Raw genomic sequence first — 26289 nt, 5'->3', positions numbered from 1 at the left:
TAGAGAAATGGCTTACTAGAGGTTTGTCATCAGAATGGTCTGATCCTTTCCTCCACACAGGGAAGGGTGGGCCTGGAGGCAGAGTGAGTCCTTTGTGTCTTCCATAGCAAGGGAAAATAAATCAACAGAAGCTGCCCTCTACATGCCCTCCTCAGCACCATGGAATGCCCAGTCCCACTCCTGCCAACCTTGCCAGCCTAGGAGGGCCCTCCAGGCCCCGGTGTGGCGGGCTCAGTTGGGAGCAAGCCGGAATTCTCCACAGACAAAGCTCTGATTCAGGGGCCGAGCCCTGATATAGCCACCCCCTCCAGATTCCTGAGGAGTCAGTAAACAAACAGGGTGACAGCTCCTGCCTCCTGGCCTGGACCAGCTCTTCCTGCCCTCTGAGGGAGCCTGCCCAGAGCCTGTCAGGACTCTGCCTGTGGCTCACCAGGCTCTGGGTTCAGATTCATGCTAAGAGATAATTATGGAGCTACTCAATCCTGCAATGGAGTACCCAGGCAGTACAGGTAAGATTAGCTCATGGGAACACATGGTGACTGAGTTCAGAGCTTTGCCCCAGAGCCTGTCTGCTCCCTTACTTCCTTTTCAGTATGTGGCTGTGAGCTGTGGTTTTAATGGGATGATCGGTTTCCTAAATTGCCTGTGGGGCAGAAGTCTTGTGTGAGAAAGAAGTCTTGGGGGAAAGGGAGACCAGAGAGTCTCAGCCACCAATTGGACCAGGCAAGCATGGGGACAGGTAGGCAGGCTGGTGGGTTTCCCCAGATTGGCATGGAGCAACTCAGCTGACATATCTTCCTCCACACTCTCCCTCCCTCCACCCTTGACTGTCCCCCATCTCAGCTGTGCAGTCCTGGCACTGTGCTGGACGTAGCTAACTTCCCAAACCCCACGTTACCCCAGAAGGTGAGCAAGTGATGGGCTCTGAGCTTGAGGGTCCAAAGCAAGACTTTGGCAGGCTCTATGGCTGGTCCTCTTAACTGCCAACTCTGGTCAGAGTCCTTTGGAGAGAAGGATCCAAAATGCTGCTTTAGCCCTTTCTCAATCCCCCTAAGATAAACAATACTCTTTAGGATAATTTCCAGGCTTCCTGACTGTGGTGGGAAATGCAGGTGGGGAAGAGGGAGAGGGGACATCAAGGTCTAGATTTATTGGGGGAGTAGGACATCTACTACAAATAGCTCTTTCTGGCTGGTCTGCGCTCGTGCTCGCTCTCTCTCTCTCTCTCTCTCTCTCTCTCCGAATTTTTATGGGGCAGCCCCTCAGCTTCCTTTTCCAAAAGATTGGGTAAACTATGGGACCCTAAAATAGGAACCTATAGCTCGCCTTGAATGTTGTGGTTGCCTGTGTTTTGGAAATTCTGAACATTTCTTACCTAATGCAAGGACTTCCGGGATTCTATCCAGGCAGCTGTCCTGGCAGAACTTACAATAATAAGAGTAATAATGATAGTAGTCAGCAGTTATATGCGACCAACCTATACCAAGAGAGGACCTTATAATGAACAGAGCCACTGAGTCTTCCTTTATCTCACTCCCGAATACACCATGGGACAAGCCCTTCTCTCCTCTTCTTCACACCTATCCCACTCTTGGCTTGGTGCAGACCAAAGTGTGGCACGCACCAGAGATCACAGGATGTCTGTGTTTCTGTCCAGGTTAGAGCTGCTGCCACCTTCCCTGCACCTCCTCAGGATGGTGCTGGGATTTCCTGTCTAAGCCCAAAGCTGTTCAACGGGTCTGTTGGTGCCACTGGACCCTTGGAATTACCAGCCATGAATCTGTGTTGGAATGAAATCAAGAAGAAGTCTCACAATCTCCGGTAAGGCCGGGCCTCTATAAACAGGATCTAGGGACCATGCTCTGAAGGTGTTGGGCTCCTTTTGCGTGTTGTAGCTTGCCAATCTCCTCTCAGCCTATGTGTCACCCTCTCATCAGTCTCACTATCCCCTTTCCTCCCTTTCCTTCTCTGGTGCTAGGGAAATAACCTTGGATCAGAAGTCAGGAGACTTGAACTTGAGCTTCAGTTTTAAGTAGCTGTATCACCTTGGATAAGTAGTTTGGGTTATCTGAATTTTAGCTTCCATTTGTTTGGATTTTTTTTAAAGGAGTGGAATAATAATACCTGCCCTAACTACCTCACAGTGTTGTTGTGAATATTCAAATAAGATATGAAAATGTTTTCTGATATGAAGAGCACTGGTGTATAAATGAAGGATATGATTACTCTCTTCCTCTTGTTCTCATAACTGTCCTCCATCTTAGTAGATCTCATCTGCTCTCTCTCCCATCCATTCATCCTTCTATTCCTATCCAATGGTTATATAGCCCACCTAGCCCTCCCCCATACTAAGGACAAGTCAGTAAGAGCTGGAAGACAATTTCTATATCAGTTGTTCTTCTTTTCTGTACTCCTCTGTATAACCTTCCCTCTTACACACATATACTTTTCCTCTCCACTCCCTATCATCAAAGCCTAACCCCCTGGCTTCTGGGAGGCTCTGGGAGGGATGAAGCAGTGTGAAGAAGTTGAAAGAATGCAGACTCTGGCATCGGACAAACCCAAATTCAAATCATAGCTCTATCAATGACTTAACTGTGTAACCTTGGGCAAATTACTTAACTTCTCTGAGTAATAGTAGTGCCTGCCTCATAAGGTTGCTTTAAAAATTAGTGGAAGCAAAAATGTAGCTAAAGGGCTTGGCTCAGGTGGTAAGGAGGCAATGAATAATTATTATTGTCATCTAAGGGGAATGAGCTCAATGGCTGCACATAGCCTAGGCTCGCCTCTGGCTTCTTACCACTTGGACCTCAACTCATAATTCATTTATTGAGCAAGGCAGAGAGGGATGATTATACAGTACACATTTTTCACTTTTCATATGTTAAACCTCTAGCCTTTGTCGCTATCATCCTTTGGGACCCTTGGGCTTCTTATTTTTGGTGCTTCCTCCCATGTGTGCCACACTCAACCCCTAGACTTGCCCTTTCCACTTACTGCGTCCTCTCCTGCTCAGAGGGCAGGCTCTGAGAAGCCTCTGAGGAAGAGCAGTTTGGCATGACTGGAGTTCCTCCTGGGCAAGAGGGCAAGCAGACAGCCATCACCTCTAATGCCTTGCTCACTTTCCTGCCCTTTCCAGCTTGATGCTGGGCACCCAACTGTGTTAACTGATGTCCACAAAGTGACATGTTAAGTGGTTAAGTTTGGGATACCTCCCCACCCATAGTCCTACCCATTGATTTTAGCACTGAGCACCATGTGAAGGTGTCTCTGTGGGTGGGTAGGAGGGAGGGCTCCGGACTTCCTGCCACTTCAACTAGCACAGCTCCTCTTTAATATGTTTTATATGTTAATGATATACATAAGTATTCATTTGGAAAAAAAATGTTTTACCACTGAAAAAGAAGATTGAAAATCACTGGTCTTACCCATTGTGTGCAGTGCTCGCCTAGAGGCTTTCTCAGACCACAGTGGAAAGCTTCAGCTCCCTCTCCAAGAGATTATTGACTGGCTCAGCCAAAAGGATGAGGAATTGTCAGCTCAGCTGCCGCTACAAGGGGATGTGGCCCTGGTGCAACAGGAGAAGGAGATACATGTGGTAGGTTAGAATCATGGAGGCTGTGGTGTATAGCCTCTAAGTTGGAAGGGATCTCTTGCAATACCCTGACGGATGGACACCCAGCTTCTGTTTAGACACTTAAAGTAACAGGAAGCTATGTGCAGTCTCTTTAGTCTATGGATTTTTTCTTCACAGAAAAAGTTAAACTTTCCTCTCTATTCCTCCCATCAAATATTGGCCTCCCTTAAAATCCTGCCCTGATTTTTAATGGGAACATGAGAAAATGAACATAATGTAATATTAAGAAAAAAATATAAGATATAAAACTATATACAGGTAGATTTCAAAATCTATATAGATGTTTATACATGCATATAAAAATATAAGAAGGTACTGTATCAAAATACAGTAGTTAACTCTAGGTGATGAAATTGTTTAATTTTCTTCATACTTTTCTGAAATTACTAAGATTTCTATAACATACATCACCTCTATAATCAGAAAATAACAATAGATGTTTCTTAAAAATAAATACAGAATGCACTGGAATGATTATGTGACATGACAGAGATGTTAGCTAATGCTACAATGACAATCATATTGCAATATAAACATATCAAATGAATATGTCATATACCTTAAAATTACACAAGGTTATATGACAATCATATCACAATTAAAATTCATACAGAATGGAATATAATATAGCAAGAAAATAAACTATAATTACATGCCACAGCATGGATGAATCTTAAAGACAGTATGTTGAGTGCAAAAAAAAAAAAGATACAACAAGAATACATATGGTATGAATCCATTTATATAATGTTCAAAAATGAAAGAACTAATCAGTGGTATTACAAGTCAAGATAGTGATTACCGGGGGAGTAGAGGGGATGAGATAGTGACCAGAAGGGACCATGAGGGAGACTTGTGGGTTGCTGGTGTAGTTCTGATTCCTGATCTCAATACTGGTTGCAGAGATGGAATCACTTTATGGAATTCATTGAGCTGTACACTTTTTATATTTGTACTTTTTTCTATGTGCATTTCAAGAAAAAAATTAATTAAAATCTTAATATAAATCCTGCCCATTCTCATTTTGATTTCTCTAAGTCCCTTACAGGGGACTTTCTGAGTCTTGCAGAGAAGCAAAATTTCCAACCCCAAATCCCACATTTCTCTCTACCCTGTGGCATAGACAGACCCAGTTTATACTACATAGACATCCCAGTGTCATAGTTATTCTGCCCATAGGGAAGACTGTACCTCTTTTTGTCTGGGTAACCCAAAGATACATGATAATGCCAAAGGATCAAGTTACACTTAGGAGAAGAAAGGTTGTCCATTGCAGGATGGAATTTAAAGTGATCGAAAGACTTTTCTTCCTTGTTGACCATGTTGCTAAACTTCACAGGCCTTTATGGAAGATGTCAAGTCTCGAGGCCCCTATATCTACTCTGTGCTGGAGTCAGCTCAGGCCTTTCTGTCCCAGCACCCATTTGAGGAATTAGAGGAGCCTCGTTTGGAGAGGAAAGGTGGGTAGTATTTCTCTCTTTCCCCTTCTTGAACTCTGAACTGTTAAACACCTTCCTGCCCTCCCCAAACTCATTTTCTCAGCTGTTATCTAGAAGGATAGTTTTCTCCTAGGAGTCCAAAGCTGGAGAGGAGCAAGATTCATACTGCAAGAAAAAGTAAAGAGATTAGAGGGTGGAGCAAGGGAGACTAGTGTGTGGCCCAAAGCTGTATGTGGCTCTGGAGCATCATGTGTGGCCTTCTAATGAGGCATGAAAAAGAATAAACAAAAGATTGAAATGCATTGAACTGGCTCAGTGAATCAAACTATTAATATGTCCTTTAAAAACATACTGCTTTATTCTAACATAGAGACATGTGGCAATGCTCTAATGAACCAGGAACTAAAAAAAGCTTTTTAAAATCTAAAAAGTTAGGTGGTGATGTTTGAGAAGTAAATACTGATACTGACCCTGATGACTTCTGGCCCCTTCCCCCAATAGAGTGGGCTACTCTAGGTCTAGATTCACATAAGGCAGCTGGGATTAGGTCTGAGTGGTGGCTCAGCAAGCCCTCTTTTCCAGAAGAGTCTTAAACCCTCCTAGATTGGCTATGAATAGCCTTATGTTAATTGAGCCCTTTGTCAATGCTGTTGAACCTCTCATTTACCTTGAGTCCCTGAAAAGGAGGCTGGTACACAATTTACAGCCTGACAGGCCTCAGATAGGACAAGCTCAAGAGAGAGCAGGACAATTCCAAATACCCTGAAGTTTTAAGACTCTGAATCTACCTCTGAGGATGGGAGGTCTTAGAGAGGAAGAGGTAACCTATAGTTTAGGAGCCTAGGTGGCAAAACTGGTCAAGTTATACTAACCTCTCCTTGGCTGGGTCTTCACGCCTTCTTGGCACCCCTTCTTTGGATGGAAGTGAGCTGCAGACACTAATGCAAAATCACATTCCAGGGTCATGTGAATAGGACTCTGAATGATTGGCCTCACTGTGCCTCTTAAAATATTTTACTCACTATTTACCTTGCCCATTTTTTAAGAATATGAGGAGATCCATGATATAATAGATGGAAAACAACAACATGATCTCTTGGCTATGATAGTGAATCCATGTGATAAAATCTCATAGATCTAAATACACACACACACACAAGTATGGGTAACACTGGGGAACTCTGAACAAAATTAGTGAATAACATCAATGTCAATATCCTGGTTATGATATTGTACTATACTTTTGCAAGATGCTACCATTTGGGGAAATGGGGTAAAGAGTACATGAGATCTCTGTATTATTTCTTACAATTGTATATGGATCTATAATGACCTCAAAATAAAAAGCTGAACTAAAAAAAAAAACCTGAATGTGCAAAAGAGTTCAACCATGGAAAATATGTATATTTGCATGTATATAAATATATGCACAAATCCACACACGTGTGCACACACATGCACATCTTACAAAGGGCTGTCTTTGTCCCTGTCTTTTCCTGGGATCCCCCTGCGTGGTTGGCCTGACCTGGCTTCCTGCCTGCCCTTGCAGATACCTCTCCCAGACAGCGGATCCAGAACCTTAGCCGCTTTGTGTGGAAGCAGGCAACGGTGGCCAGTGAACTATGGGAAAAGCTTACAGCCCGCTGTGTGGATCAGCACCGCCATATTGAGCGCACTCTAGAGCAGCTGTTGGAGATCCAAGGGGCAATGGAGGAATTAAGCACTACTCTGACCCAGGCTGAGGGAGTCAGAGCCACTTGGGAGCCCATTGGGGATCTCTTCATTGATTCACTCCCTGACCACATCCAGACTCTTAAGGTATGCAGGTCCCCTCACCTGGCTACAGTCCACCCTGAGACCTGAAACTCTTCTCAGACCTTGACAATGTTCCTACTGATGAGACTCCGTTGTTGACCTATACTACAACTGTGCTTATCAGTTTATGTGCTGAATTCATGGGCTGGTTTTGCTAGAGTCGCCTCTGTCATTCTACTGTCTTCTCTTTCTCTGGTATTTTCTGAGAGTAGGAAAGGAAGAGGATAAAGATAGTAGCTACCCACATCTTAGTCCTGTTGCCCTAATAGGCAAGCACCTAGGTTGTGCTATTGAGACAAAATCTCTGAGTGAAGAGGGAGGAGTTGCAGTGAATGACTAATGGTTCCTCTTTCCCACTCCCTGTCTCCTATGGCACTTGGGCCCTGTTTCTACAGCTATTCAAAGAAGAAATCTCCCCCGTGAAAGATGGAATAAAGTTGGTGAATGATCTGGCCCATCAACTTGCCATTTCTGATGTGCACTTGTCAATGGAGAATTCCCGAGCCCTGGAGCAGATCAACATCCGGTGGAAACAGCTGCAGGTAGAGAAGCCTGGAATGAGTCATGTGGAAGAGCCTCAATATAATAGGCTTAGGGCAAACTTTTTCAGGCCAAAAGGAAGTAAAGGGGCATTGCAATGGGATCTACATGATGAATAGTAGAGAATTAGGGGCCAAGGAACAGGCTTCTCAACCTCTAAGCCACCGGGTAATAATTGAAATGAAGATCTGAGAGGGTCCTGTCTAAATGTGGGCACTTGGGATAGACAGGGACAGTTGAAGAGTGACTGTGGCCTGGAATTAATGGTATTCTTCTCTTACCCTTGGGAATGCTGTGGGAGGACTAGCAGTTGGGTGACGGTGAGAGGAGCTGAAATCGGAGAAGAACCAGCCAATGAGGGAGTTCACAAAGATTCCTGGAGGTACCTGGAAATCCCACACTAAATATCTGGAATGAATCTGTTGACTTCCTACCTGTTCTTTCCATAGGTATCAGTTGGCGAGAGGCTTAAGCAGCTCCAGGATGCCCACCGGGACTTTGGGCCTGGGTCACAGCACTTCCTTTCCTGTACGTGAGACAAACTGGACCTCACTTAGCAGAAACTCAGCCACCTTCCGAGAGAGTCTACTGTTGTCTCTTGGGAGCCTAGTGGGAGCCCAGTATACCTTGACATACAAGACATAGTAAAGATAAAGCAGTGTGGTATAGTGGTTTAAAGGACAAGTTCTTAAGTGAGAGACCTTGGTTTGAGTCACAGCTCCTTGACTTAATAGGTGTGCAAGCTTGAAAAAAAATAGCTTAAACTTTCTGAACCTCAGTTTTCCCATATGTAAAAAGAAGGAAAAAATATTACCTAGCTCACAGTGTTATGGGTATTAAATGACTTCATTTTTTCAACAATATTTATTGAAGGCCTATTGTGGGCCAGGTATTCTAAACACTGAGGCTACATCGGTGAATAAAAGTCTTTAGATCTGTAGAGCTTATATTATAGTGAGGGAAGCCAGACCATAAGCAAATAAGTATAAAATATATAAGGTAAATTGGAGACAAGTGCTATGGTAAAAAGCAAAGCAGGAAAGGCATAAATAAGAAGTGCTGGACTTAAGGAGGGCGGCAATATAATTCTGAATAGGGTGGTCAAGAAAGGCATCAATGAGAGTGTTGCAATGGAGAGGAGGTGAGGGAATGAGCTATGTGGATTTCTGAGGGATGAGCATACCAGGGAGAGGGAACAACAGTTTCCAGGACCTTAAGGCAGGAACATGCCTGAGGACCAGCAAGGAGGCCAGTATAGAAATGAGCAAGGAAGAAAGAGAGCGGGAGGTCAGAGTAGTGGCAGGAGGCCAGAGCGCAGAGGGCCTTATAGGTTAGGGTAAGAACTTGGAATTTTGTTCTGAATAGAATGCAGAACATTTGGAGGGGTATGAGCAGAAGGTTGACATGATCCGACTTATGTTTCAAAAGAGTCAGAGTATTGGGGGCAAGAGTGGGAGCAGGGAGACCTATTTGGAAGCATATAATAATGATCCAGGTGAGGTACTGTGGTGACCCAGATCAGGGCGGCAGCAGTGGAGGTGGTAGCAATATATAGATCTGAAAATTAGACATGTACACAAAGCATTTAACAGAGTATCTGGTCACATAGTAAGAACTCAATAAATGTTAATGGCAGTTAGAACCATTGCTATTATAATCACTGGTATGCAGCTATACCTGCAGAGGGCTCTTGTATCCAGGGAAACTGCAATGAGGCAGTTGGCCAGGTAACTGAGCTTCTCCTAGAAGATCTGGAAGATAAAGACATGAAGCAGAGAGGAGCATCCTTTTCCAGAGTTCCTCACCAGGGAGAAATGGACAGTGCCAGTCCCCATTGTCCCATAAGACTGAGAAGCTTGAACTTCTAGGGAAAGAGCTTTAAGCCCCAGGAGGAAAGTGGAGTCCACTTCATATCCACAGCAGCACTCCAGCTGCCTGCAGCTGAATGGATAGAAATAGCAGCCTGTTCAAGGAGAAGATTGTAATAGTGGTAGAGGCCAGGTATTCCCATTCATGCCCTTGCCCTGTCTCTGGCACATGAGCATATCAGTAACAACCTCTTCTCTTTCCCTTATCCTCAGGGAGAGTAGTGCGTTCATTAGTTTTTCCACACCTTCAGGGGCTGTTAAGAGCTGGCAATGAGAGTCAGGAATCCCCTTTTGGGGCTTGACCTCTACTTGAGAGGATATATCAAGGGAGTCACCAGGGGCCTGAAGAGCAATAGTAGCCAGCTTCTCTCTCTTTCTGTTCTTCCCTACCAGCCTCTGTCCAGGTTCCCTGGGAGAGAGCAATTTCACCCAACAAAGTTCCCTACTACATCAAGTGAGTGACCATCTGAATCAGAAGCGGGTCAGTCACCTGCTCCCTCGCCTTTCTTTTTTTTACCTTTCCCTGTTGTTCTTTATCTGTTGGGATTCTTCCATTTAGTCCAAGTTTTCCTCCTACTCATCTCAAGATTCTGCCTGGGCGAAGGTGAACCCTTGTGCTTTGGGATCTTCAAGGTTCACCTTCAGATCCTGAAGCTCTTTGCATCCAACCTATCACTGAGTGGTGCATGCATATGTGTGGGGGGAATGGTAGTGTGGACCTTCATGCTATTGATGCTTTTGTTTGTAGCCACCAGGCTCAGACCACATGCTGGGACCATCCCAAGATGACTGAGTTATACCAAACCCTGGGTAAGAATGTGGGGTTCCTGTATAGGGTGGAGATCTGCCTTTGTTCTATAAGAACAGAAGGGAATCCCATTCAACAAACAGGTGGGAATGAAAGTGAGTTCCTTGTCCCCCAGCAGCCTTCTTTCATATCCTGTCTGGACCTCCCTCAACTGGAGGCTCTACATTTCCCCTGGACCATTTAACCATCGCATTAGGGAATTATACTTATAGATGTGAATCAGGTCTACTTTAAAAGGCACTGTCCAGAATGCAATGAATGTGACTCTCACATGCCCTATCTTTGGCTACTAAGAGACACTAACCATTAGGTTACAAATTAATTTTATCCATGTTGATGTATGCGAATATAGTTCATTAATTTCACTGCTGTAGTCTTTCATTGTGTATACCACAGTTTCTTCATTCAGTCTACTGTTGATGTAGGTTGTTTCTAGTTTGGAGTTAATAAGAACCATGCTGCTAAAGAGCTCTTGTATATATCTTCTGGTGCATGTGTGCATGTTTTTCAGTCTACAGATCTAACATTGTTTCAGCATGTTATGACAAGCATTTTAAAAATTGAAATAGACTAGGAAATATGAAGGTGCAACATATCCTTAGCAAAAGTCATATTTGATATTAGTTTTGTTATGTTTTTACTTTATCAAATCCATTGTTTCCTGAAATGTTTGATTCAGTTATTTATACATGCACACATGAGTGTATGTATATTAGACCATGATGTAGAATGAATTTCTTACTATGCATCTTAGTCAACAAACATTTGAAAATCACTACTCTGGGATAATAACTGGCTGGATTGTAGGATACATAAATGTTCAATTTTACTAGGTAGTACCACATTTTTGTTCCAAGGTGATTGTATCAGTTTACACTTCTAACAGCAGTTCTCATTCACCCACATCTTAGCTGACACTTCTTATTGTCAGACTTTTAGTTTTTGCCAGTCTGGTGGTTATACAATGGTATCTTGTGTGGTTTTAATTTGCATTTCCCTGATCTGAGTGGGTTTCTTTCCATTCTTTGCAGCCGACCTCAACAACATTAAGTTCTCAGCCTACCGCACTGCCATGAAGCTACGCAGAGTCCAGAAGGCACTGCGCTGTAAGTCTCCCATTGCACTTCCTTTAAGGCCTTCTACCCACTCCTGCTCTTCCTCATCTGTCGGATATTTCCCACTTTCATCCCACCTTGACCAGGGTTGTTGATTGGCTTGATGGGAACCCTCCAAAGGCTGGGATATACTAGCTGTGGAAACCTGCACTTTCCAGGGCCCTTCCATTCTCCCCAAGCTCTGGAATTGTTTCCAAATTAACCCACAGCTATCTTCTTCCTTGTCCCTTCTCTGCCCAACATGGATAATCAAGCAACTTTTTTATGGCAGAAAGTATCTTAGCTGATGATTTGGAGCCACTGGGAGCTTGTGTTCTTTTGCCATCTTGGGGTTATTGCATGTAGCAGCAGAACTGTTGAAACAAATGCCAGTGGTTAGGGGACAACATGGTTGCAGATATAATGTGCCTTCTGGCCTTTCTCAGAGATGCTGTTCATTTAATCTTCTTGTTGTGTCTGCCTTCACTAATTCCAGCATTGGGGACAATTTAAAAGTCCTCCTGAGGTATGTCGCATTTACCCAGGCGCACCTGAGCCCTCACAACTGGTCTGTAGGTTCTCAGAACAAGGTTTATGGACAAACCTATTTGCAGTTGAAATGTGTGTAAAGACAGAGAAATTTAAAATGGGATTTGACCTCTTGGGAGTTAACACAACAAAGGAGGTGAGTTTACTCACATCCCACCATCTTTTTGAAACTAATGTCAAAGAACATATGGGTATAGAAACATTTTGGATTAATTTAGGGGGCCTTTTGCTGCCTCCTTCCTTGGTATGAGCAGCTCTGTAAAGGGCAAGCTTGTATCATACTTACAGTTGGTCTGGAGATTGTCAAATTTGGTGAAGCTGGTGGCCTCATCTCCTTGTCTAGCCCCTGGGGTTCTTCTTTTGGCTATACTTTCTCCCTCTCTCTTTCTCAGTGGACCTGGTAACTTTAACCACAGCCCTGGAGATCTTCAATGAACATGATCTGCAGGCCAGTGAGCATGTGATGGACGTGGTGGAGGTCATTCACTGCCTGACTGCCTTATACGAACGGCTGGAAGAGGAAAGAGGCATCCTGGTCAACGTGCCGCTCTGTGTGGACATGAGCCTCAACTGGCTCCTCAATGTTTTTGATAGGTAAGGGCTTGCAGCCCTGGCAGCCTCCAGTATGAAATTCAATGGGACATCTAGAGTAGACCTGGTGGGAAAAGGTTCACTCTCATGGTAAACTTGCACCCAGCTCAGCTTGGGGCATCGTTGGCACAGAGCCCTGCTGGGATCAACTCTGTGAGGGAAATGGCTGCCAATATGTTAACCCTTTCCATATATTCATGTTCTCAGTCTCTTCTTTTAAACCTAGTGGTCGCAGTGGAAAGATGCGGGCATTGTCCTTTAAGACTGGCATTGCATGCCTGTGTGGCACAGAAGTGAAGGAAAAACTACAGTGTGAGTACAACTCCAAAGTCTAGAGTGGAGCTGGGTGGAGGGAGAGGTGTGGGATATAAGACAAGCAGAAGGTAGGTCTTATGACTTAGCAGAGGGCTACTTGGATTACCTTGTGAGGCTTCCTGGTCCAGGCTTTTGCAAAGAACCCACGATAGCCAAAGGCTAAGATGGACCTTAGGCCTGCTATTATTTCCTGTGTCACTGCAAGGGGTTTAGTTCCTTCAGATTTGATGTAATTACTTGGCCAGGATCTGAGTTGGCATCCTAGGGTACCCAGGACCCAGACTTCCTGGTTTCATTCCCCCATGACTTATCAGGCTTAGCCCTCTCCCAGTCTGGAGCTCAAGCATGTCACATTCTACTGGAGACTTCCCATGTGATTACACAGCAATGGCACAATAATCCATTACTGGGAGGTAGACAGTATATCATTCTGTAGTTTTTAACCTCTCTGGAGTCTAGTACCTTTGCTTTCCTCTTCACCCTCCATCTGTGTACAGCATTTTGTACTTTTCTGCAGCAACATCATTAGTTGTCAAGTGCTTTCTTTGTGTTCACCACTGTGCTAAATGTGGTGAGTACTAGGTTCAATTAGACATGGTCCCTGCTTCAAGTAGTTTACAGTCCAGAGTAGGAGATAGAAGCACGCAGAAAACATTTTTTACAAAGCACTAATTAGACTAATCGGAATGGCAAAGGATATGTACTACATCAGATCGCAGAAGAGATATGACAGCGATCTGGGAAAACTTTACATTTCAAAGCATGTCCATAGCTGTGATATTATTTATTTCTCCCAACATTCCTTTGAGTTGGGATTGACAATGATTATTTATCTTCAATTTACAAGTAAGGAAACTGCAGCATAGAGAGATTCATGACTTACCCAAGTTTCTAAAGCTAGTCAGTAATGGATCCAGAACTAAAATCTGGGCTCTCTGCCTTCTACATTTGTGTTTTCTAAGCCTTAGGTGAAGCATGAAGCAGACAGACAATAATCTCTGGAGAAGTTTTTGTAAGATTGGGGTAGGATGGGGGAGTTCCCAAAAGGGCAGGTGTTAGCCATATTCAAATATAAGTACCACAGTCTATTCCACAGTTACTTAGAGGATCAAATGCTTTGATTTATCTCCTCTTTTTGGATTATCTATGCCAGAGTTTCTTTCCATTTATGTGGATAATTGAGAGATTACTGCAGTATCAGACTATATAAGCTATATGAATAGGAGAGGATAGAGCAGACCAAGTGTGACTCATGTTCAGGTGCCCTTGAGCCCCTCCCCCGCATCTTGCTTCTTGAGAATCTGTTTCCCCAACAGTGTTATATCTGTGTCTGGCACTGCTTTCACACACAGCTCACTCTTTGTCTTCATCTCTCTCTCTCCCTCTTTTCATGTCTGTCTCAGTTTTTCTCTCTGAACTCAGGGAATGCTCTTTTTAGAACTCCTGGGCTTCTAGAAGGTCAGGGATGGACCTCTAGGTATTCCAATTTCAAAAGTCATTAACTAAGTCTGTATGCTTTTTTTTGTCTTATTTTTTCTGTTCTTTCTCTTGATACCATTCTCTGGCCTTTTCTGCATCTGGGTTGGCTACAACTTATGGTGGGGCCAGCAGATCTCTTCAGCCAAGTTGCCAACTCAGGCAGCCAGTGTGACCAACGCCACCTTGGTGTCCTGCTTCATGAGGCCATTCAGGTTCCTCGTCAATTGGGGGAAGTAGCAGCCTTTGGGGGCAGCAACGTGGAGCCCAGTGTCCGTAGTTGCTTCCGTTTTGTGAGTATGGAACTGGAGAGAGTAGAAGGGAGGGATGGTGGGGGGAGGGTGGAAAGAAGAGAGGAAGGACTAAGAGCTAAGCTTCTGATCTGAACTACTCAGATGTAAGGGAGTTTGTTGGGATGGAACAACAGAGCAGAGGGTTCTCTGGGCTTTTAGAGTCAGAGTCCTGCTAGAGAGAGCTCCAGCTCTCCTAGGACAGGGCAGAAGGTAGACACCTCTGGAGAATAGGCCAACCCAGGCTTTGCTAGTTCTCCTGCTCCTCTGAGGGCTGCAATTTTAAGCACAAGACATTTTAGGCCTCAATCATTGCCATTGGGCTTCTTGTTTCCCTAGAGCACTGGGAAGCCAGTCATTGAAGCTTCACAGTTCCTAGAGTGGGTCAACTTGGAGCCCCAGTCCATGGTGTGGCTGGCTGTTCTGCATCGGGTCACCATTGCTGAGCAAGTGAAGCATCAGACCAAGTGCTCTATTTGTAGGCAGTGCCCCATCAAGGGCTTCAGGTAGGGAAAACAATACCTGATAGAATAATAATAATAAATAGTCCATGTTGCATATAAATCATGTATTACAAAATTATATCATTACACCTAATCTATTATACATTGTTATATATCATCATAATCCTTTCTATTGCAGAATATTTAAATTTTTTAAAAATTGGAAATGATGAAATATTTTCTTTTGTTTTAATTGTATTATGAAATATTCTAGACCTACAAAAATGTATAGAGAAGCAAAAGGGAAAGGGTGAGGGAATATCACAGAAAGGAAAATAATTTGCTCATGTTTTCCCAGGAATCATTAAGTAGAACCCAGAAGCCCCATCATCCTGACATAAGAATACCTATGTACCAAATAGTATGCTGGCAAATGGTTCACAACCAACTCTCTAGAAAGCAAGAAAGAAACCTAATTTGCAGCATTTGCTGATTTCCATGATGTAAATACTCCCACTGTGGCCGATGTCTGGCTACCCATAGGAGGTTGGGAAGAGATATGCAGTTACACATTTATTTCCACCATGTAGATCCAATAGACGTAAACCTCGAGAGCATAGATAATAGTAAATTAATTATGAGGTGATGAGTTTTGAGCATTTATTACTTTTGTTTTTAATATAATTCACTTAATTGTGAATTTATATAATTTATTTTTTAAATAATGGCTCTATTTATCAGCCAACTTGGAAAATCCTTGAAATTTTAACAACTGGCTGTCATGAGCTGTGATGAGCCAGCTTCAACACCCCATAGAGTGTGCCCACCACCAAGCTTGAGAAATAAAACATTATTATAATACATTTGAAGTTCCTCTGATTACATTCTCCACCTCCTTCCACAGGGATAACCACTATCCTGAATTTGGCTTTCATCATAAAATGCTCAATTTTTTTTATAACTATTTAAAGCACTAACGCACACTCTTTTCACAATCATCCTGCTTTTTATAAGCAAATGAGGCAGAGAGGTGGATTGTGACTTGCCCAAGTTCATGCAGCTGGATAATATAGATACAGTGTAGATCCAGGAGTAGATGTTGGATCCTCTGACTTCTCCAAGTGTTTCACCATTCTACACTACTAGGTCTGGGCAGCTCAGCCTGGCTTTGGACCTGGATCTGAAGAGCAAATTCATATTGGTTAATAATAGAGTTATTATTATAAATAACTTTTGGAAATAACTTTTAGCCAACTTGCTCAGGGCTGGTAGAAGAACCCACTTTGTATTGAAAGCGTAACTTCTCCAATGTAGGTGGTGGTACCTGTGAGACTGGACCCTTTGGGGCCATTCTTGTTTAGAAAGCTGTTTGATGTCATGATCTCTTTACCCCTGCTACCCCTTCCTTTTAAAAAAGATAGTGAGACAATGCTGTTTCCCACACTTTTTGGAGTCTGAGCATATGATTTCATGGAGATTTATTGTCTCTAAGATAAGGCTAGTCATTTAGTGAAGACTCAGTCACTGCTATGCATAGGAGGTTGAGTATGTTATAGCTCCATGCCTCACCCCCTTCTAATGTGTGTGTATATTTGTATGTTAGGGGAATAGGGAGGTCACTATGGTACATTGGATCCTCTGTCCTCTCCTCCAGGTACCGGAGTCTGAAACAGTTTAATGTGGACATCTGCCAGACTTGCTTCTTGACAGGCAGGGCCAGCAAAGGCAACAAGCTGCACTACCCCATCATGGAGTATTACAACCCGGTACGAAGCCTCTGGGCTGGGCGGGAGGGCAGATCTCAGGTTCTGGGCCCTTGACCTACTTGGCCAAGCACTAGCTATCTGTATTCTGCTCTCCTCTGGGGAGCATTCTCCAAACAGTCCTGGTGATTCACCAGTTCAAGATTTTCAGGCCTCTCTGTTCTTCCAGCAGAGCTTCTCTCTCACCAGAGTGGCAGCTGGCTATAGTAGCCCAGAATATGCTTAGCCATTTAAAAGGCACTCATTATTTTTAGACAGAGGTCTCAGGAAAAAGTAGAGAAAGGCAGTTCTAGGGAATGAGCCTTTCATTGCTCAATTTAGTTTTTCCGGCCTAGTTTTCTGTATTGCTCCTGTCACCTGGTCTTTACCTGCTGCTTTATCATTGCTTCCATCCCTTCTAGTCAATACCAAAGTTTGTACTCAAATTAATTACTCAGTCTCTTGGTGTGGGCGGGGGGTGTTCTTTACCTAGGTCCCTAATTCCACCTTGTTTTCACTGACAACCATGCACTTCATAGCCACCTGAGTCCAGGTTGGTCAGCATCCCTGAATTCCAACCACAGAATTTCTACACTGCTGTGTTCAGGATCCACAGCTTCAGGCTTTGCTGCCTGAACTGACTCTCCTACCCTACCTCCCCATCTTTCAATCTGTTTCCCCACAATCCACCCTCCAAGATGTCATCTCTTCTCTAAATTCTCTTGGCACAGAAACATGTGTGACCCAGTGGGAGCAGAGACCTTGCCCTTTATTTTTCTTTCATTATCATTTTAAAGTAAACATTTTAAAAGTCATGAAAACTGGCTCAAGATGGTAAACTGGTAATCCTCTACCTCCGGCTTATCTTCTACATCCCTAGAATTTATACAAATGATATTTTAAAAATGAACAAATATGTGCTCATTGTAAAAGGTTCAAATTACATAGAGGTGTTTAAAATATAAAAGGAAAGTCCTCCTCTGTCCTCAGCCTGGCCCACACCCTTCTGGTCCAACTTCTCAGGGGCAACCAATGTTCACAGTTTGGCATGTGTCTTTGAGACCTTTTTCTAGGAGCAGGGTATGGTAGACATGAACAAAAGTGGATTACCAGTCACATTCCCTGCTCTAGGGAAACAGCTACAGCTCCCCCAGAATATCCTGAAGCCATTAAGGTGAGTTCCTCTACCCTGTTTCCCCTTAGACCACATCCAGTGAGAACATGAGGGATTTTGCCATAACCTTAAAGAACAAATTTCGCTCAAAGCATTATTTCAGCAAACACCCTCAGCGAGGTTATCTGCCTGTACAATCAGTGCTGGAGGCCGACTATAGTGAGACGTGAGTACTAGTGGCTGGGCATGGGCTGAAGGCAGCCTGGCTGAGCCTGGGGATGTGAAGGGTTTGAGTCCCACATGGGTAGGGGTATGTTCCAGGGCAAACCTGACTAGTGACGAGACAGTTCAACCTGGGCATGACCAGGAATCTGGCCTGAAAAATAGACCCTGTAAATCTAGTCTCAGTGTCTTGTTCCCATGAGCTCTTGCCCATCTCCCTAATGTGGTAACAGGGGGCAAGGAGGGTGGCGGCGAGGAAACAGGCTGCCCAGCTACCCAGTCTCTGATCCTCTGAGTCTTTGCTTCCTTCCTCTAGGCCGGCTTCTTCCCCAAGGCTGCCACATGCTGACACACACTCCCGCATTGAGCATTTTGCCAGCAGGTACTACCAGGTTTGGGGGAGAGGGATTGTAAGGAGTCTCACGGGGAAGGGGTTTTCAGTTGAGGCAAAGAGAATGGGGTCAGGGCTATGGGAACGTGCACAGTGGGGTACATGGCAGCCAGCAAGACCCAACACTTACGGGTGGTTGGGGCAGCCTCCAAAGCTGATGATCCTATTGTGGAATTAAAGTCCTTGAAATGAAAGCAGGCCTCACATCCTGTTTTCCCTTCTGTTCCTGATCTTTTTTTCCCAGGCTTGCTGAGATGGAAAGTCAAAATTGCTCCTTCTTTAATGACAGCTTGTCCCCAGATGACAGCATGTGAGTTTCCACAGCTGCTTCTTTTCTGGAATAGCTCTCTTTAGGATCCCTCTGCCATCCTTTGGATAGGGTATATCCTCAAGGGGAGGGAGGTGTGGTGGTTAGGGTCCTTGATGCCCTAAGGAAAGAAGGATGATTTCTGGGCACAATGTTTAGTAAGAGAAGCAGTCTGCCCTCTATTAAATGACCTGGGGAATTAATAATGCACTATTCCCTGCCATCTGCCCAGATCCCTTCCTGTTGCAAGATCCCACCCTTCTATGCCCAACTTTGAGAGAAAAAGAATATGCTCTCATCTAAAGTTACAAAAGTGAGCCATTATTTTATGATCAGGATGCCAAAGCCTCATCTAGTGCCACATTAATCCTGGGGAGACACCAGGGACTTGACGAAAGTGTGGCCCTTCATCTCCATGGAGGTACCTGGCCTGCTCAGAGGCCTAGGAGCTGCTGGCTACATGGATCAATCTGGCCCTGACTGGGATTCAGGCAGGCTGTGATCCTTCCCTGGGAGTGGAAAAGTAAAGAGTAGGGGAACAGCACAAAATAGGGAGTGATTTGCTCATTGTTTCCCAGGGGCTTTTAATAGAACCCAGAAGCCCCAACATCCTGAAAACACTCTCTCCTAGTACCCCTAACCACGACTCTTCTACCTTCGAACACTTTGATTCCTCTAAGGCCTTTCCTTCTCTACATGACTTAGAAGCGAATCCTTCAGCATGCATCTCCTGAGGCCTGAGCTGGGAGCTGAGAACTCATGCCCTGAGCTGTTTCTCAGTTCAGTGCCTGGCCACCTCCTTTCCTCTCCCCACACCCATGCAGAGACGAGGATCAATACCTATTGCGGCACTCCAGCCCCATTACTGACCGGGAACCAGGCTTCGGACAGCTAGCTCCATGCAGCATGGCCACAGAAAGCAAGGGGGAGCTAGAGAAGATCCTGGCCCACTTAGAGAATGAGAACAGGTGGGTGTGGTAATGGCACAGTTCTGTGTGGGTTCTAGAGTCAGACAGCTTGAATTCAAGTCCTGCCATTTCCACAGCCTAGCTATGTGGCCTTAAACAAGTTTCTTATATTTTGTTATCCTCCATTTCCTCATATGTAAAATGGGGATGATGAAAATAATACCTCCCTCCTAGAGGCACTTGGGAAGATCAAATGATCAGGCATATAATGTGTTAGCCAGTAACTGGCTTACAGTAAGGGTTCAATAAATGCTAGCTATTCTAGTAATTATTTGCATCTTTTTAACTCAACCCAAATAATTCCAAGTACTCACTAGATATAAAGAGAAAAATGAAAATCCAGAGAATACAGAAGAGTATACATGTCTCTGCCCTCAAGGAATTGTCAGGATTGGAATGGAAAGAGATACTTAGCATTTAGTGAAAGTAATAAAAGAAGAGGAAGGTAACACTGCATAGCCCATTTGAGGCCTGGATGAGGGAAGGTAAAGAAGATGACAGGGGATGGCATTAATCTCCATAAAGTACCAGTGGCAGCAGGGCCTAAGGAGGGTCCAAGCCACTTTGTGAGCATGTAGTAGAATCTGTAACATCCCTCAGAACGGTGCTTCGCAAACATTAGTGTGCACTTGGGGAGTTTGACAAGATGCAGATTGTGATTCACAGGTTTGGAGGGGGTGGTCTGAGTGCCTACACTTCTAACCAGCTTCTGGGGCGTATCCATGCTGCTAGCCCACAGATTGTACTAGGAGTCACAAGCCTTTAAACAGGGCCAGTCTATGAGGTGTTCTTTACTGGTTGAAAGCAAGATAAATACATAAATAAAGAGTAAGCTTTTAGAAACTTGTATTTCAATTTGACATTGTCATGACATCCCAGCACATAATTAGTAGATTTGTCTTCATTGAATAGGGTAAAGACCAGTTTGAGTTTTGTTGAACTTGAGTGGCAAGTCACATGTGGTATGAGCTGTGTACTAACTATGTGCATTTGGACTACATATTAGTCCACAGTGAATTGAAAAATCCACTATTGTTTTTCACTATGGATAGTTAAAAAATTTTTTTTATCACTATGGATAGTTTAAAAAAATTTTTTTCAATTACCAGTGACATACAATGATATATCAGTTTCAGGTGTACAACATAGTGATTAGACATTTATATAACTTACTAAGTGATCACCCCAATAAGTCTTCACAATGGATAGTTTGAGAAACACTGCATTACAATAGCAGTGGGCAGGCCCTGGAAAATATTGGGGAGAGAGTAATTTGTTGTGGAAAAAAAATAATAACATCCCCCAAAGTAGACCATCTTTTTGGCATTTGTTTTCTTGATGACTCAACATGGGTGTTCAAAGTAGGCCAAAGAGGAGGGCAGTTGATAGAAGAGGCAAAATGGGTGATCTTTTGTTTATGTTATCTTTCCCTGGAATCTAAAAATCTTAAAATGGAGTAGGCGAGTCAGTGGCTCTAATGCCTCATATTTGCAGACTGTGTTTCTGCCTGATTTTAAGGTCAGAATTAATCCCCAAAGCAGCACATCAATGCCCAGAGACATTTGTTATAGGAAATGTCAACTCTCTCTGCTCTGAGGCCCAAGGATGGCAGAATAAATGACATATGTACTGGAGAGAAAGTGGATATGGCCATTCAAGCAAGAACATGGCTGGGGTGGGGATGGAGATGGAAGAGCAAAAGGATTACTGACACCTAGGTATGAAGGGGCATCTGGGACCTGGACAGTCAACACCTCATTAAGGCTATAGGTCTCGGCTTTTCTGTCCCTGTCAGGATTCTCCAGGGAGAGCTGAGACGGCTGAAGTGGCAGCATGAGGAGGCTGCTGAGGCACCAACCCTGGCTGAGGGCTCTGGTGAAGTGTCACAGGACCACCGCAATGAGGAGCTTCTGGCTGAGGCCCGGATCCTTCGGCAGCACAAGAGCCGCCTGGAGACACGTATGCAGATTCTTGAAGACCACAACAAGCAACTAGAGTCCCAGTTGCATCGCTTAAGGGAGCTGCTCCTGCAGGTAAGGCTGGAGCCAGAGAAAGGACCCGAGCAGCCCCTGAGCACAGGAAGGAGAGATTGGGAGCTGGGGAGTATGACAATGAAGAGAAAAGAAAGAGCTCCTTTGCAGTGGCTGTTAGATGACCTTCTGAAGAGAACTGGGTTGAAAGTTGGGGAAAGTGGCAGAAGGAAGGGGCTGGTATGTCTCATTTCTTGGCCAATTCTCTTCCACCTAGCTTCCACTCCACCCTTGTGTGTTACTCTCAAGTCACTGTGGGGCCTGGGACAAAGGGAGGACTTCTGAAGGCTCACATCCCTACAACACTTTTGAACTCAGTATTAAAAGAATAAAGGTCAAAGAATCATCCAAAACATTGATTCTACTATTATTATGTTTGCTGGATAGAAGCAGTTTTGGACATGCTTGACAAGAGAAAGATTTTTGCTGTGAAGGAAGCTCTTGTCACTTTTTGTCCTTTTCTTCTTCGAGAGGTAGTATATATGATGTGGTGTAGCTCTGGAGTCAGACAGCCCTAGGCTTGAATGTGGCTCTGCCTGTTAGTGGCTGTGGGGTGTTAGGAAAATTACTTAGCTTCATTAAGCTCCAATATTCTCATCTGTCAAACAGGAATAATATACCAACTTCATGGAATTGCGGTGAACATAAAGCGAGATAATGTATTTAAAGAATTTAGTATGATGCCAGCAATATAGTAAACATTTCATAAATGTTACCTATTATTGTCGTTATACATACCAGGTGATACTACCCCTGACACTTCCCCAGACTCTCCAAGGGATAGCTTCTAGACGCCGGAGGTCTCTAACATATGATGGATAAACTGAGGGTCAAGTGTGTAACTCTGCATTTCCAGAGAGAATTGGGTTTTAAATAGCTTAATTGTAGCTAAAATGACAGCAAGAGACATTTAGGTGCAATGCCACTCTTATAATATAGGAAACTTTGACACATGTTGTTGAAGGAAGAAGATATAATCAGTAATTGAATATTCTAAGAAGTTTCCTTAAAGGGGAAGCCACCATTTAGGGCACTACGAAAATTTCTTAAAGTCCAAGGACAAAAGGATGGACATGAGATCTCTAAGGCCCCTTTTAAGCTCAGGAGTCTATCAAAGTGATATCAGGAAAGCAAAGCCACTTAAGTCATGCATTACTTCTTGCTAGCCACCCACCGAATCAGATTGCAATGGCTCTGCAAGCTCGTCCCTAGCTTCATCTCCACAGCAGTCAGAAGGCAGTCATCCCCAGGAGAAGGGACTCACTACTCCAGACACTGAGGCTGCAGGTGAGTTCTTCCAGTCCCTCCCGGCCCCTACCTCCATGCTTTTGCCCTGCCCCATATCTTCTGTCTAAGGTTCTGCTAGATCTGGGACTAGTTTCTCCTCATGGCTTTGGGTTTAGCATCAGGCATGATTGGCTTATTGACTGATTCATTCATTTTTCTATTCTACACATATATTTTGAGCACCTCCCATGTACTATGCATTGTGCTGGGAAGACACAAATTCTCTGGACTTGCCCTTCAGCTGGCCACATCCTACCTCAGCCCCCTGGCTTCATCAGGGACTCTTATCTAGCTCTCTTCCTAAATTTCTATTTTCTAATGCAGATGATGTGGGGTCAAAGAGCCAAGATGTCAGCCTGTGCTTGGAGGACATCATGGAGAAGCTCCGCCATGCCTTCCCCAGTGTGCGAAGCTCTGATGTGACTGCCAACACCCTGCTGGCCTCTTGATGGAGCCAGATTCCCATCCTATAGTCCATAGTCCCCTCCCAGTTCTGGTCAAAGCCTTCCCCCAGCCTTCACCCAACCTTTCCAGTTCCCACTGGCCCCACATTCCTCAGCCAGAGTTCTTTGGGCTCTGGGTAGCAGCAAGGATCTGTTGCAATATGAGGTGGGTGTGTGGGGGCCAGGGAAGGGAGAAGCATGATTCTTTTGACACTAGAAATCTGCTCTCTAATCCTCAAGTTTGAGACCAGTCCCTTAAGTACGCTTCTGTTGCAACCCAGGCAAATGGCACTCAGAAGCCATTCAGATGGGGAAGAGATAAACTCCCTTGCAGAGTTAAGCAGTGCCCACTGGTGTCTTTCCTTCTCCATGGAATTATGGAGATAGGGAAGCCTAATGACCCCAGGGTTCCAGCATTATGAATCCACAAGAGTTAGCCCTACTCTCTGGCCCAACTCAGGGAGGTAAAAGGGTATTCCCAAGATATCCCCTCTCTAGCAAAGTGCCCCTGAAAAATGCTGGGCAGCATGTGTCATATTACTTCAGCTTGAGGGCATATTTTTAGCCATCCTACTGCTACCTAGATGTTGTTTCTTCCTCAGATATCTTCAGTTCCTCTGCCTCAGTCCTTGACAGACCTTCCTCAAGGCAGGAACAGTTCATTCTGATTCCTACTTCCATCTTATATTTGGAAACATTAAAGAAATACTTATGAGCTTAGATATTTTTCCCCCTGATCCTCCTCTTTCCTGATGCCCTTAGCGTCCTGAGAGACCAGCTGAGTTACTCTGAGAATCCAGCTGAAGCCACTCTTGGCTCTTCTGAGTCTACCCTCACAGCCTTGGGGGAAGGCCAGCAGCTTGCTCAGCAAGGGGTTCTTGTTCTCCTTGGGTGAGGAAGGGGAAGCCATCTACTAACCTGGAAGAATGTGACTGCCCAACACCCTTGTTTCTTTTAGACCGAATCGTATGAGGTGGCTGATTGTCCCTAGCTAATCATAAGATAGATGCAATGGGCCACCTAGAATAGTGGCCCCTTCCCAGGAGCCACTGGCAACTTTCCACCCAGACAATAGCAAGACCTTGTGTATAAAACTGTTCTAACTCTGGGATGTGAACCCGATCCTCAAACTGAACTATTCCTAAGCAGCATATACCATGATCCCTTTTTCCAGAAACTGTTCAGAATAGATAGCAAGGGTAGCGTGTTGTGCTTTGGAACTTTGAACAGAGACAGAGCCCACTTAGGCAGCTTTCTATCAAAAGGGGCTTTATAACCTAGAACCCTGCAGTCAACTTCATTTGCCTAAGTTTATATGCTTACATATCTATCCTACCTATGTACTGTACATCAGTACTTCCTTGGCCTCACTCACACATTAAATTCTAATACCTCTTGAAGCATTAATGTTCTGCCTTACTCTTTGTAAGCCTAAGCCTCTGATCGAACAGATAGATGTATCTTGGCTTCTCCCCCTAGGATATCTCTCCATTCATGTTTAGGGTGAGCTGTCATCAAGACCAAAGCAACAGAAGCCTATGGCTACAGAGGAATCTAACAGGTAGAGTCACTTTCTTCTCTTCACTCACTCCAAATCTTGCTTTGAGACCTAGGCCTTGGATGAATTTTCCTGGGCTCCTCTAAACAATGGTTCAGGTACCAAAACAGAGCAAATTTTAGCTTTACTCACCCCAACCAGAAAAGAAAGAACAAATAAGGTTTTTATTAGCCTTTGTCAGGCTAAGGCACAGAGTATATCTTCTAGCTCATTCCAATTTTTAAGTCTGGCTCAGGGTCTTAAAGAAAGCCATGGTTGCCACCGAGGTCAGGAGGGTATCAGATAGTTGGGGCACTATGCTATAATCGAGCAGTGGGCCAGTGGGTAGAACTGCTGAGAAGCTAGATTAATCTGCTGCAGGGGAGAGAAGGCAGCAACTTGGGTCCAAAAGCCTAGGATTGCCTTCTTCTGGAATTGCCAGGGAGACGCTAAGCCACATGTCCAGGGTATCAGACCTCATCACAATGTCTGTCTTAGTGCTCATAAGGTCTCTGGGCAGGAGGACTTGGGTATCTGGGTATGTGATGGGCAGGTCATAGGACATCAAACACAGAGCCTGGGCATCTGTTCATGAATAGGGGGAAGCTATATTTGTAGGGGCCTAGATAGTGGACAGAAATGAGATAGAAGAAATTTGCTATACAAGAGAGAGTTCAAGGTCTTCGAAGTGTATACCTGCCTCAGCTTTAGGAGGGTAGATGTTATAAAACAATCTTACTAGGAAAGTCCTGGAAAATTCTTTGCATAACCCCCACTCCGCTCAATAGATCTTGGGCTGCTGATGGCCTGTGGCATCTGCACTGGGCCAGGGATGGTAGGAAGATATAGATCTTGTTACGTAGGATTTGTGCTGTAGGTGGACTGAAGCAGCAGGTCAAGAGTTGAATTTTCACTAAAGGGGTCACTGACACTTTGTGGTCTTGTGTTTACCTTAATGCCCAAGGTAAGTACAGGCATACCTCATTTTATTGCACTTCACAGATGTTGTGTTTTTTTACAAATTGAAGGCAAGACCCTCCACCAGCAAAAATATTACGACCCGCTTTATTGCGGTGGTCTGGAACTGTATTAAAAATATCTCTGAGGTATGCCTGTGTATTGCTCAAGGGTCCAGTGGCAATTACTGCAGCATGTGTGGGTTCTTTGCTCGCAGTAAGGTAAATGGATCCTTGGGTGCTATCAATCCAAATTAGGGTGGGATTTACTGAGAAGTGTTGTATGTCATTAGGCATCTGGTATGTATCATGTCTCCTAGAGGTATTGTATGTGATGCTGCATAGTTTATGGTCTTATTTGGAAGTATAGTGGGGGCAGTTGCTGGGTAGGCAGCCTGAGGAAAACCTCTGACTTGTGATTAGCATC

General features: G+C 44.3%; 1 protein-coding gene across 1 annotated transcript in view; it reads left to right on the top strand.

The window, feature by feature from the left end:
- Positions 1 to 25891, top strand: part of DRP2 (dystrophin related protein 2) — a 40124-nt gene extending 14233 nt beyond the window's left edge. Inside the window, exons 3-23 of the mRNA XM_039874001.1 lie at positions 1658 to 1821; positions 3442 to 3598; positions 4977 to 5097; positions 6626 to 6894; positions 7287 to 7433; positions 7881 to 7959; positions 9693 to 9753; positions 10048 to 10109; positions 11139 to 11213; positions 12143 to 12344; positions 12568 to 12653; positions 14268 to 14425; positions 14762 to 14928; positions 16520 to 16631; positions 17811 to 17947; positions 18260 to 18325; positions 18579 to 18644; positions 19466 to 19609; positions 21405 to 21642; positions 22806 to 22926; positions 23251 to 25891. Coding sequence (XP_039729935.1) covers positions 1658 to 1821; positions 3442 to 3598; positions 4977 to 5097; positions 6626 to 6894; positions 7287 to 7433; positions 7881 to 7959; positions 9693 to 9753; positions 10048 to 10109; positions 11139 to 11213; positions 12143 to 12344; positions 12568 to 12653; positions 14268 to 14425; positions 14762 to 14928; positions 16520 to 16631; positions 17811 to 17947; positions 18260 to 18325; positions 18579 to 18644; positions 19466 to 19609; positions 21405 to 21642; positions 22806 to 22926; positions 23251 to 23375 — 2757 coding nt within the window. The 3' untranslated portion in view covers positions 23376 to 25891. The remainder of the gene's footprint in view (positions 1 to 1657; positions 1822 to 3441; positions 3599 to 4976; positions 5098 to 6625; positions 6895 to 7286; positions 7434 to 7880; positions 7960 to 9692; positions 9754 to 10047; positions 10110 to 11138; positions 11214 to 12142; positions 12345 to 12567; positions 12654 to 14267; positions 14426 to 14761; positions 14929 to 16519; positions 16632 to 17810; positions 17948 to 18259; positions 18326 to 18578; positions 18645 to 19465; positions 19610 to 21404; positions 21643 to 22805; positions 22927 to 23250) is intronic.
- Positions 25892 to 26289: the final 398 nt, after the last annotated feature.

The sequence above is a fragment of the Pteropus medius genome, unplaced genomic scaffold, assembly GCF_902729225.1.
Source record: "Pteropus medius unplaced genomic scaffold, Ma_sr-lr_union100, whole genome shotgun sequence".
Classification (NCBI taxonomy): Eukaryota; Metazoa; Chordata; class Mammalia; order Chiroptera; family Pteropodidae; genus Pteropus; species Pteropus medius.
The sequence above is the reverse complement of the archived record's forward strand: the minus strand, read 5'-3'. Positions and strand labels throughout refer to the sequence as shown.